Source organism: Corythoichthys intestinalis, chromosome 17, assembly GCF_030265065.1.
Source record: "Corythoichthys intestinalis isolate RoL2023-P3 chromosome 17, ASM3026506v1, whole genome shotgun sequence".
NCBI lineage: Eukaryota > Metazoa > Chordata > Actinopteri > Syngnathiformes > Syngnathidae > Corythoichthys > Corythoichthys intestinalis.
Window position 1 is genome coordinate 36793186 of NC_080411.1, and position 13637 is coordinate 36806822.

Genomic DNA, 13637 nt, shown 5'->3' on the forward strand with positions numbered 1-13637 from the left:
AAACATATCGTTTTGCATTGTGGCCAAAAAGTTCAATTTTGGTTTCATCTGACCAGAGCACCTTCTTCCACATGTTTGGTGTGTCTCCCAAGTGGCTTGTGGCAAACTTTAAACAAGACTTTTTATGGATATCTTTGAGAAATGGCTTTCTTCTTGCCACTCTTCCATAAAGGCCAGATTTGTGCAGCGTACGACTGATTGTTGTCCTATGGACAGACTCTCCCACCTCAGCTGTAGATCTCTGCAGTTCATCCATAGTGATCATGGGCCTATGGCTGCATCTCTAATCAGTTTTCTCCTTGTTTGAGAAGAAAGTTTGGAAGGACGGCCGGGTCTTGGTAGATTTGCAGTGGTCTGATGCCCCTTCCATTTCAATATGATGGCTTGCACAGTGCTCCTTGAGATGTTTAAAGCTTGGGAAATCTTTTTGTATCCAAATCCGGCTTTAAACTTCTCCACAACAGTATCTCGGACCTGCCTGGTGTGTTCCTTGGTTTTCATAATGCTCTCTGCACTTTAAACAGAACCCTGAGACTATCACAGAGCAGGTGCATTTATACGAAGACTTGATTACACACAGGTGGATTCTATTTATCATCATCGGTCATTTAGGACAACATTGGATCATTCAGCGATCCTCACTGAACTTCTGGAGTGAGTTTGCTGCACTGAAAGTAAAGGGGCCGAATAATATTGCACGCCCCACTTTTCAGTTTTTTATTTGTTAAAAAAGTTTAAATTATCCAATAAATGTTGTTCCACTTCACGATTGTGTCCCACTTGTTGTTGATTCTTGACAAAAAATTGAAATTTCATATCTTTATGTTTGAAGCCTGAAATGTGGCGAAAGGTTGCAAGATTCAAGGGGGCCGAATACTCTTGCAAGGCACTGTATATTAAATGTGTGTTTAGGAGAATATAAATACATTTATAAAAAGTGTGTCAGAAGTTGTGCACTTGAAACAAAAGTTTCTTTTCGGAAATATGTACATATTGTACCATTCGAAGTTGATATTTTCCCCATTTTTTTTTCATTAAAAATCTGAATGCGCCTTTTTATTTATTATATTTCTGTATGATGCACATATTTACATTGCGCATTACATGTTTGCATCCCTAGCAGAACAAATGTAGACATTTAGCACACTGTACAAAGATACAGAGTAATTTATTTAAAAGCGGTTTAGTTACAAAAACATTTGCTTGTATTCTCTTTTGCACCAATTCATCATGTGAAATTTTCAGACATATAAACAAGCGGGGTGTCTTTTGCTACATGAATGCATCTTTGTCTTTCAATCCAGTTGGGGTTAGATTTTCAACTCTTAAAAGGAAAAAAAAACAAGACAACAGGGGCAAAATGCTGCACACTTTGTTTTAAGGCTAAAAGGGTTCGGACGGAGCATTGAGCGACGTCCACGTAAGGCAGCGTGGATCGCAACGGATACAAAACGTGCTTTCTCTCAGTCTATAAATAAAAACACGTGCACAAAATCACGATAAATACTCCAAATTCCCGAAACGACTTCCTGTCGCACAGTGAGCCAAGTTGAAGGTAGAAAGGTTGTGGTTTGTTCACTTTTAAATGGCTCATCCTCACAGCTGCTTGAGTTTAAAGGCAGTATCCTGCCTCGAGTACTACAACACTTCCAAAGGTGAGTAATGGTTGATTTTATTTGTTGCCTCACTTCACCTTGGTCCCAATTATACAATTATAAAACTGCATTATTATTATTATTATTATTATTATTTTTTTTTTTTACAGGCGGTGGCCTGTCTTGGTTATTGCTTCGATACTTCAATCTAAATATGGTCGATGACCATCCCGTGATGGTGCTGTTAATACAAGAGCAACATGTGTAACAGGTAAACAAATGCCAGATTATTCGGGCAGTGTGAAAGGGGCATAACGATACGTAGAAGGCCATTGTATTGGATCAAATCGAGGCAGGCTTTGTAAATTGGCAAATATTGTACTGTTTTCCCTCAAAAATTACATCGTATCGCCATGAAATTGCTGATTTATAACCCTACACTGTGGAAAAATAAAGAAAATACAGTGGTACCTCTACTTCCGAACGTCAATATAAGGAATTTTCAGGTTCAGGACCAGGGTTGTTTCTAACGACGTTTTTTTCAGTAGCGAGTAATCTAATTACAGTGATCCCTTGTTTTTCGCGGTTAATGAGAACCTGAACTCACCACGATAAGTTAAAAACTGCGAAGTAGCTCCCCCCCAATGTATTTATTCAGATTTAGCATCGGAAAGAGATATACACTCAGTTCATCGCAGATTTTTTTTTTTCAATTAAAAAAAAAACTGATGAGCTGTCCCGAGCCGATCACATATTGTCACTCTCCCTCCCTCCATCTCCCTGCTAGCTGTTGGTCAGGCAGTAAGTGCACTGGAGTTGCCTATTAAAGTTAACAATGATTGACAGACATTGATGTTTGATGTTGCCAGAGAACCAAGCTTCAAAGCGCCTCATGCGTCAATCATCGTTTAAGTTGTTAAACCGTTGCTGTAGCAACTCATTGTGTGTGTGAGCAGCTTTGGATTTGAGTGGTCTCAATGAAGCATTTAATAAAGCCAAGCATTTTTCTGCTTTATTCCTGTTTAAAACTAATTCGGTGGGACAGTATCATGTTTAAAATTGATCAGAATTATTACATTTGAAGTGCTTAAAATCATATACACATAAAACTTTTTAAAATTATAATTTGGGGGGAAAAAAGTGAAGAAACATGTCTTATTTATATATCTTTGCAATGCTACATCTGAATAAATACATTGAACACAAAACATTGTTTTTGTGGGGGGGTTAACACTACTTCGCGGTTTATAACATCACTGTATAAGACGTTTTTTTCCCCACTTTTTTTCCCGAAAGTATAATTTGAAAAAAAAAAAAATGGATATATGCATATTTTTAAAAAATGTTTAAGCACTTAAATGTAATAATTATGTTTATTCCACCGAATTATTTTTAAACAAAAATTAAGTAGAAAAATGCTTGTCTTTATTAAATGCTTCATCGAGTGAGTCCACTCAAATCTGCTCAAGCGTCTCACACACAAAGAGTTGCCACAGCAACTGTTTAATAAGTTAAATTATGATTGACGCATGCGGCGCATTGAAGTAAGCATCACTGACCAGATCGAAACATAGGCTTCATAATGGTATTGACAGGACAGATCGGTGCACTGTGCCTCACCTTCAAACAGGGGGCCGCCCACATCAAGAGGAGCTTTTCACAAACACGCACACAGTGATCTAACGACGGATTTCTGTTGAAAAAGTACGAAAGCTGTACAACATGCAAACAGGAAGGATTGTCTGAGGAGTGATTTATTTGAGGATTCAAGGTAATTATTATATTTTTTGTGTCATGCATGCATTTTGAAACATTGTGAAAAAAATCAACGGGATAAATTAGCCGCTACTGCATTGGCATTATAGTTCGCAATATTTATGTAAAATAAATGCTAATTGCGCTTTTTTTTTTTTTTTTTTTTTTTTTTTTGCTTTTCACCAAGAATCGAGACTGTTTTATGTCCATATCTATAAAGGATTTGGGGGTTTAAGCATTATTCAAAACAATTTTCACTGGAAAAGCTCTTTACATAAAGCGGCCGCTAGCTACATTTACTAACAGACTAGCATAGTAGGCAAATTTGACATATTTACGTAAAATAATAACTGCACGTTTTTTTTTGGGTTTTTTTTTTGCTTTTAACCAAGAATAGGGACTGTTTTACGTCCATATCTATAAAGAATTTGGGGATTGAAGCATTTATTCACAAGAATTTTCAATGAAAAAAGCTCTTTGTCTGTGATTCCTCTTGGTCAACTTTGACAACCTCGCCAACAATGCCGCCCCCTATTTATTGGCCCCACGCCCCGTGTTCCGTCAATACATTATGAAGTCTATGGATCAAACCTTAACCGTCTGTCAGTCATAGTTAACTTTGATAAGCAACTCCAGCGCACTGCCTGATCAAGAAAAGCAGCAGGAGCGAGAGTGAGAGACTACGTAATCGGATCGGGACAGCTCAATAAAATCCTGAATTTGTTTATAATTGAAAAAAAAATCTGCGATGGACTGAGGACGCAAAGTTTGAAGCACGAAGTAGCAAGGGATCACTGTAATTACTTTTCTCCATCCTTTCAACGCCGTTACTGTTACTGAGGATGTGAATTGGGCGCGTTACTACAATTTGTGTGAATGAAGCGTGAGTTGTCTTATTTTGTCACGCATCAGCTGCCTGTCTGGAGAGAGCAGAGCGAGAGGAGGGAAGGGGTCGGTGATGCCGCTGCAGACGTGACGATGATTGGCTAGGTGAGTGAATCATGCCCTGCTTCACTTCACGCGCTAGCAAACACAACAAGACAATAATGGCGACGGGCCAGGGAATTTCAAAGGTAGCGTTCTTAAACTTTAATTATATTATTGTTACTTTACCGAATATTTAAAGATCGTGTTCTGCTGATTGTGCACAAGGCCTAATATACTGTTCCAGAGATTTGCGCTGGTTCATGGTCAGTTTACATTTGTGTTTTCCGAACAGACTAATATATTTGATCCAAATAAATACCAAATGGTCTAAAATACTGTATATAGTGGTTTTATTCTTCAATCTAGTATCTTCCTGGCATCTAATTGGCTAAGAGGGACATCTACTGTATGTTTAAATGTGAATCCCAGCGTCCTCTTTGTTCACTGAGATGTTTTGTTAACTTTTATTCTTTGTTTTTTCTCTCATTTTATGTTTATTGTGCAATAATCTAATTGTAACATGTATTTGTCACATGTTTTGATGCATTTTTTTTTTTTTGTTTTGTAAAAGATTTATGTCTGAATTTTGGGAGTCTTGGAACAGATTTGGGCATTTACACGGAAAACGCGTCTCTACGGAATTCTCAAATTATGAAACTACTTCCAGGACCAATTAATTTCGTAAGTAGAGGTACCACTGTAATAATGTTAGCACAATGGCCGCCACTGACGGTACTAGACGTCCGATCCATTTGAAAGTGGGAGGGCTGGATTCGTTCATTCGCTGCCAGCCCTCCCACTTTCAAATGGATCAGATGTCTACCAGTGATAAACTCATTGAAAGTCACAGCAGGATTTATACCCTTGGCAACTTGTATACTAGCGTGGTCAATATCTGGGTGGGATGACCACCACGGGGTCTCCCTCGTGAGGGCGCCACATGAGCATTTGGGCGTCGTTTGCATTGGGCTTGAGCATGGCGTTGGCCGGGATGCTCTCGTTCTCGCTCTGGATCTGCGGCTGTTCCTGGGCGGAAGGTTCCAGTAGGACCGCACGCTGACCTAAGGGCTTTTCGGGGTCCACGCGAATACCGAGGCGCATCCTCCAGCGGACGGTCCGCAGGATCAGGGTCTCGCCCGTGTTCCGGTTGATGGCCACTAGCCAAGTGGTGAAGCTCTGGTCGCGGCGGACGGCAGTGAGCTCGGGCACGTTGCCGTCGCCAACCGGCACGCCCCACGTGATGCTCGGTTTGAAGTTGTCGTTCATGCTGACTGTGAACTTGCTGTCTTTTCGGGTGGGGCCCACGAGGGTGTACGTCTCAGTGGTGTTTCCGTACCAGGGGTAGTTGACGCCGTCCGAGTCGCTGATGGCACGGATGCTGCCGTTACGGAGATCGGGGAGCTCCCAACTCGACCTGAAGACGGACACAACCATTTCAACTCGGTTAGAATTACAAAATTCCGAACCAGTTGCACGGTTAAAAAATAGATTTTTTTTCATTAAAAAATGAATTAAATGACGACGATGTTTCTTAGTTGTTGTTTTTTTTCCCTAAAAGGGACATAAATCTAGCTACCTAGCAGTGTTTTTAGGGTTGTTCTGATCGTTTTTTTGCTCCTGATCCCGATCGTTTTAGTTTGAGTATCTGCCGATCCCGATATTTTCCGATCCGATTGCTTTTTTTTTTGCTCCCGATTCAATTCCAATCATTCCCGATAATTTTCCCCGATCATATACATTTTGGCGATGCATTATGAAAAAAATGAATAAAACTCGGACGAATATATACATTCAACATACAGTACATAAGTACTGTATTTGTTTATTATGACAATAAATCAAGATGGCATTTACATTATTAACATTCTTTCTGTGAGAGGGATCCACAGATGGAAAGACTTGTAATTCTTAAAAGATAAATGTGGCTTTGTATATTGTGACTAAATATTGCCATCTAGCGTATTTGTTGAGCTTTCAGTAAATGATACTGTAGCCCAGTGGTGTCCAAACTATTCCACATTGGGCCGCAGTGGGTGCTGGATTTCGTTCCTACAAAACAAGATGACATCTTTTCACCAATCTGGTGTCTCACAGGTGTAATCAGTTGATTGCAGTCAGGTGCTGCTTGTTTTAGCACAAACTTCATTGGTTAAACTGTCTGTGCTCGATTGGTAGGAATAAAAACCAGAACCCACAGCGGCCCTTGCGGACAGGTTTGACCACCCATGATGTAGCCATTTAACTGTTCTGCCCAAATGCATGATGGGAAGTGCAACCATGACTGTGCGTAGTGGGGGGGACTTCCGGGACGCGTATGGAGTAGACGCGGGTTTTTTGAGCTCCCATCCGCCGCTTCATATTTTCCTTTCTTTAAGCCTCACCTACACTTTTTTTTAGGTAGAACTTGACGTGTTCGTGATTATTTGCGGATATCAGCCTAAAGTCCTAAACAATTTCGAACATGGCAACAAAAGCTACCAGAAAGAAGTGTGAAACGCTGGCCCCAGCCGTACCCGAGGATTGCATGGAGGCTCTTGCGAAGTTACTCGAAGAGCATAAGACTGCACTTTCCGCGGAGTTCAAATCGGCAATCGCACCGCTGGAGGCGAAATTGGACGTCGTGCAGACGACAATTATTGATCATGGGCAACGTATTTCCTCACTCGAGGCGAATGCTAACGAACTCAGCGACAGAATGGAAGCACTTGAAGCCAAATGCGCGGCTATGGAAGACAGCTACAACAAGCTAAGAGCCAGAACCATCGATCTCGAGTCACGTAGCCGCCGCAACAATATAAGAATAGTTGGTCTCCCTGAGTCGATTGAAGGCACGCAGCCCACTTTGTTTTTCGCCGAACTATTGAAGGAAATCATCGGCGAAGAGATCCTCGTCGATGCCCCTGAGCTCGACCGGGCTCACAGAATACTTGTAGCCAAGCCAGCTCCAGGATCCAAGCCTAGGGCGGTGATAGCACGCGTCCACCACTACCAGACGAAGGCGTTGATCATACGGGAAGCCCGAAATAGGAGAGGCAAGCTTACCTACCGAGGAACACCGGTTGCCATCTACGATGACTACTGCCCTGAAGTGGTGGAACAACGCCGGGTTTACGCGGAGGTGATGTCGCGGCTGTATCGACAAGGCTACAAACCAGCGCTCCTGTATCCAGCCAGGCTACGGATCACCACCAAGGACGGGAGGAAAAAGTTTTTCACTTCTGTGGAAGACGCCACAACCTTCTCGAAAGCACACCGTGACAAAGCGCCAGGACCCTCGGCTGGAGAGTAGGGGTAAACGCTAACATTTTAGTTGATCTCCGCGTTGACATTTGACTACCTTTGAGGCGTCGATAACCACAGTGTTTTCTCCGGTCGCCTCTCTTTTCCATTTCCTTTCCCCCCTCTCCTATTTAGATCACAGCACAATTGACTGATGCGCTGATTCTTAATTTATTTTGATAATCATGTTTTTGTGTCGCATTTACTATTTGACTGGGGGTTCTGATGCTGTTATGTTAATAGTTCAACCCAGCGAATGCTTTCATTATTTTTTATTTGTCATCATTTTCATCATTATTTAATTTTGTTATTATTATTATTATTTTCTTTTGTCTGTTTACTTCTTCAGCCTTTCATGCTGGGCAAAACGATTAGACACATTGGGGCTACTAATTTAGTGGCACTGTTGCACATATGAGAGTGGGATCGAGATTAAGTGGATAGGAATTAGGAAGTAAATGTATCGTATAGGGAAAGTTAGGAAGAGCTTGCAACTTACTGTTGCTATCTGTAAAGTTTTTTGGAAGGTTTTTTTTGTGTTTTCTTATTTATTTCAATGGGTTGGGGAATGGGGAGGGAGAAGCAGTTCTTCATGCTCTAATTTAGGCACTTTAAGGGCTTGTATTTTTATTTTTTATTTTGATGATGATGTGGCAGCGCTATCACTAAGCTTTATATTATATTATGTCAGTACCAATATACTCTGCAGATTAGACAATACATGAATGGTGATCTTAATTTGGTAAGCTGGAATGTCAAGGGCCTAAATCATCCAATCAAAAGAAAGAAGGTATTTAACCATCTAAAGCAGTTTAAACCAGACATCGTCTTTTTGCAGGAGACACATATACGAGCATCTGAGCACCTCAGGCTTATGACGGGCTGGTCAGGGCAGCACTTTCACTCTGCATTTGAAGCCAAGGCAAGGGGAGTTTCTATTTTGGTTGCCAAACATATGCATTTTGAACCAGACAATGTCACAGCTGACTCAAATGGGAGATATATAATCGTTACTGGGAAACTTTTTAACACCAAAATTATATTTGCTAATGTTTATGCTCCTAATACGGATGATGTCCGCTTTTTTGATAATTTTTTCTCCCTTCTTAATGGGTTGGATACACATTACTTAGTTTTAGGGGGGGACTTTAATTGCTGGCTGGACCCGAGTCTCGACCGCTCCTCCAGCAGATCAGCAGTAGTGAGTAGATCTGCATCATGTATTCAATCATTCATCGCTGAATTTGGGATTTCGGATATATGGCGTTTTCTTAACCCTAGAGAAAAACAATTCTCTTTCTTTTCCAGTGTCCATCACACTTATACTAGAATTGATTATTTTTTTATTGATAGCAGACTTATCCCTCGGGTCAACTCTTGTACATACCAAAGCATAGTCATATCTGACCACGCCCCTATCGTGATGTCGGTGTCATTTCCCAATGTTCCCCGGCCTATGAGGCACTGGCGTTTCAACCCTGTTGTACTTTCAAACCCACAGTTTTTTAATTACATAAAAGACCACATTACTCTTTTCTTTGAAATTAATTGTTCACCTGGTGTATCCTCTCTTCTGGTCTGGGACACATTTAAGGCATATATTAGAGGGCAAATTATTTCATTTACTGCAAACCTGAAGAGACAAACGCAAAAGGAGCAATCAGAGTTGATATCAAAAATTCAGGAGATTGATTGTCACTATGCTCTTGATCAAACCTCAGAGCTATTTAACCAACGTGTAGAATTGAAAACAAAGCTGGACCTTCTCACTACTTACCAAACTGAAAACCTCCTGTTAAAAAGTAAAAGCATGTACTATGAGAACAGTGAGAAGATTGGGAAATTGCTAGCTAATCAATTAAAAGGCCAAAAAGCTAAACAATTTATAACACGTATTCAAACAGACAATGGTGATATTTCTCTCGATCCTACTGAAATAAATGACACCTTTAAAAGTTTTTATGCCCAGCTGTATACCTCGCAATTTAACAAGTACGATGATGATGATGATGATGCAACTATTGCAGCCTTTCTTGACCCTCTACCCATCCCAACCATTCCATCAACATTACTGGGGAAAATGGAGGGTCCTGTGTCCCAGTTGGAGATAACCCGGGCTATTGCATCCATGCAATCTTCGAAGATGCCTGGCCCGGATGGTTTACCATCAGATTTCTATAAGACATTCTCAGCATTACTCTCACCGTACCTTGTCACCGTTTTCTCTGAGTCACTCAGGCTTGGTTCACTTCCTCAGTCCATGAATGAGGCTCGTATAACTCTCATTGCCAAAAAGGGTAAGGATCCCACACGCTGTGCTTCTTACCGACCAATTTCTTTGCTGAATACAGATGCAAAAATTTTTGCCAAGGCAATAGCACACCGGCTAGAGGAAGCTGCCACTTTAATAATAGCGCAGGATCAGACGGGTTTCATTAAAAACCGACACTCCTTCTTTAACACTCGGCGGCTCTTTAATATTTTATACTCAAGCCCGAGTAATGTTCCTGAATGTATAGTCTCACTTGATGCCGAAAAGGCGTTTGATCGGGTAGAGTGGAAGTACTTGTTTAAGGTCCTGGAAAAGTTTGGTCTTAGTCCAACACTCATAGCATCGATAAAATTGCTGTATTCTTCTCCCATTGCAAGAGTTCAAACAAATAGCATAAGTTCTCAGCCCTTTGCATTGGGTCGTGGAACCCGCCAGGGTTGTCCACTAAGCCCCATTCTTTTTGCCTTGGCAATTGAACCACTTGCAATTGCACTCCGGAACAACCAGGATATTTCTGGTATTTGGAGAGGGGGTACTGAGCATAAGGTGTCTCTGTATGCAGATGATCTCCTCCTGTATGTGTCTGACCCCAACACCTCGCTTCCAGCTGCTCTTACATTGCTTGAGCAATTTAGCTCAGTGTCTGGATATAAAATCAATATATCTAAGAGTCAATTATTCCCAGTTAATAGAGAAGCGCTTGTTTTGGACCATAGCAGCACCCCGTTCCAGATTGAAGAGAGACAGTTTACATATTTGGGAGTGGTCGTTACACGGCAGTTTAAGAATCTTCTAAGAGATAATTTTACTGTTTTGTTAAATCAGGTTAAAACATCATTATCACAGTGGTCTCCCATAACATTATCGCTTGCCGGACGTATAAACTCAATAAAAATGAATATACTTCCAAAATTTATGTACTTATTTCAGAATATTCCAGTACTTATTCCAAAAGCCTTTTTTGTTTCTCTAGATTCCATAGTTTCCTCGTACATATGGCAAGGAAAAAGGCCTCGGGTCGGTAAAGCCATATTACGGAGACCAAAGAAGGACGGAGGTATGGGGCTCCCAGACTTTCGTCATTATTACTGGGCTGCTAATATTCGCTGTATCGCTTTCTGGACTCATTTTTATCTTCAACTGGATGGTCCAGGCTGGACGTCTTTGGAGCTGGACTCCTGTGAAAATGTCTCTCTTCCTGCACTTCTAGCTGCATCATCAGACTGTCAAATACCAAACTCACTTAACCCAGTGGTACGTCACACCCTTCGTATATGGGTCCAGTTTAGGAGATTCTTTAACTACAAACTGTTTTCTCTCTTGAGTCCGATTGCCTCCAACCACCTTTTCATCCCCTCTTCTTGTGATTATAACTTTCGGATATGGCATGATAAGGGTATCAAATCATTTGCTGACATGTTTGAAGATGGACACTTTGTTTCATTTACTCAACTGACTGAGAAATATAATCTACCCAGAACTCACTTTTTTCGTTATTTGCAAGTCAGGCATTATGTGCGCTCTAATGTGCCCAATTTCCCCTTAGTACCCAGTCCTAATCCAATCGACCGGTTTCTCTCCTTTGATCCACTTTCCGAAGGTGCACTGTCAAAACTGCATAACTACATTTCGTTATCATTGGGTTCAGCTATTGATAAGGTAAGGGCAGCTTGGGAACAAGATTTGGGGCATCTCCCTGATAATTTGTGGGAATCTATACTATCTTCAATACATAAATCATCAATCTGTGCTAGGCACTGCCTTCTTCAGTTCAAGGTGGTGCACAGGGCTCACATGTCCAAAGCTAAACTGTCCAGTTTTTACTCGAACATTACGGCCACCTGTGATAAATGCAAATTTGGGGAGGCTACATTGATACATATGTATTGGCTGTGCCCCAAACTGCAGAAATTTTGGTTTGATATTTTCCAAACTCTGTCCACAGTACTAAATAAGAATATTAACATCAATCCTACCCTTGCTTTGTTTGGTATTTTTCGTGAAGATAATGATCACTTGTCATCTACAGAACAACGTATGGTCACCTTTGCTCTGCTCTTGGCTAGACGCACAATTTTGCTACAGTGGAAGGGGGCTGCCCTGCCCACGCTTATCCAGTGGCGTCGGGATTTAATGTCTTGCCTCAAACTAGAAATGTTGCGCTTCTCTTTGACTAGGTCAAGGAGAAGGTTCCATACGACGTGGGATCCTTTTCTGACGTACTTTCACAAAACTCAAACAAAGCCATGAGATATGCTCAGATGTTCGGAGGGAACCCTTGAGACGTATGGATAAATACAATCATTCTCCTCCTATTTTTACATTTTCTCTCTCTAAAGATAAAGATATATACAGATATGGACATAAACGCAACAGCTTTTATTTTGTGATGCACTGCCTTTAACTCATCATTGATATGTATTTGTTTGCCTAAATACTATAGTTATTCAGGACATTTGGGGTTGTGGGTGGGGAGGGTTTATCTTGTGTTATCTTGTTTGTAAATTTCTGTTTATATACATGAAAAAATTGAATAAAAATATTTGAAAAAGACTGTGCGTAGTGGCACCAATTGATATATCTTCTCTGCATTGGGTAATAACATAGGGTGTTCAGAAAAAGATCAACTACGACCTTTCTTCCCTACATTGCTTCCCACGATATTTCTAAATGTTGAGAGAGGGATTGTAAGGCTTTAGCCAATTAAAAAAAGGTTCCAAGGACTGCTAAAATCCACTCTACTAATTTCACGCTGCCTTTTAGCTCTATATATTGGTAAAACGGCGCCATTATAGATTGAACGCGACAATGCGTGAGTGGGTCGTGCAGCGCATGCATTAATTGCGTCAAATATTTTAACGTGATTAATTTAAAAAAATTTAATTACCGCCGTAAACGCGATAAATTTGATAGCCCTACTTTAAGCCATAACTAATGACTCTGGATGAGTGTAAGACATTTTGTCTGTAACAATAAATACAATTAGAAAACGATTTAATTAAAATATATATATATATATATATTAAAAAAAGGCATGTCCGATATTTTTTTGCCGATTCCGATACTTTGAAAATGACGTGATCGGACCCGATCAATCGGGGTGCCGATCGATCGGGACAGCTTTAGTTCTTTTTGCTACCCCTTTTTATTTTTGACTTGGTCTTGTTATAGTCGACAAAATCTCATACAACTTTCGTCTAGTTTTAGTCTACAGTCGCTCAAAATGTTTTCGTCTGTAAAATTGAAAAGTTTTAATCCAAAAATCTATAACGTTTTTCACAATTTCGAATGAACATAGACGAGCACATACAGTGGCGGACTTGGCAATTTTTGGGCCTAGGCGAACATATCCAGGGGCCCTCTTCATGGGTCAGGGGTTAAAAAGGTGAGAAGGGTGTGGAGGAAATATGTTCCGGTACACTAGGGCTGTCCTCAAAGACAAATTTTCTCCTGACTAGTCAGCCAACTAGTTTTACGATTAGTCGACTAATCTAATATTTTTTTTTTTTTTTTTTTACTAATTTAGCAATGAATTTTTTTTTTCTTAAAGTACAAATAATCATGTAAATAACAATAATTAATTACAAATAAACACAAGGTTAAATGCTGATAGCATTCATTAGTGCAAAACAATGGAAAGTAAACAGATTCAGAACACTGACTTTGCCTTTCCAACATGATTAAAAACAATTCTAAAAAAAAAAAAAAAAATCTAGCATTATTATTATAGTATACTACTAAATATTAGGCCGATTCGCGATAACAAATTTTAGTGTGCAATAATTATTCTCATAAATTATTGCGATATG

At 40.3% G+C, this 13637-nt stretch overlaps 1 protein-coding gene across 1 annotated transcript in view; it reads right to left on the reverse strand.

The window, feature by feature from the left end:
* Window positions 1-1151: 1151 nt before the first annotated feature.
* fam78ab (family with sequence similarity 78 member Ab) overlaps window positions 1152-13637 on the reverse strand; it is a 33851-nt gene continuing 21365 nt past the window's right edge. The window contains exon 2 of the mRNA XM_057818415.1: window positions 1152-5691. Coding sequence (XP_057674398.1) covers window positions 5166-5691 — 526 coding nt within the window. The 3' untranslated portion in view covers window positions 1152-5165. The remainder of the gene's footprint in view (window positions 5692-13637) is intronic.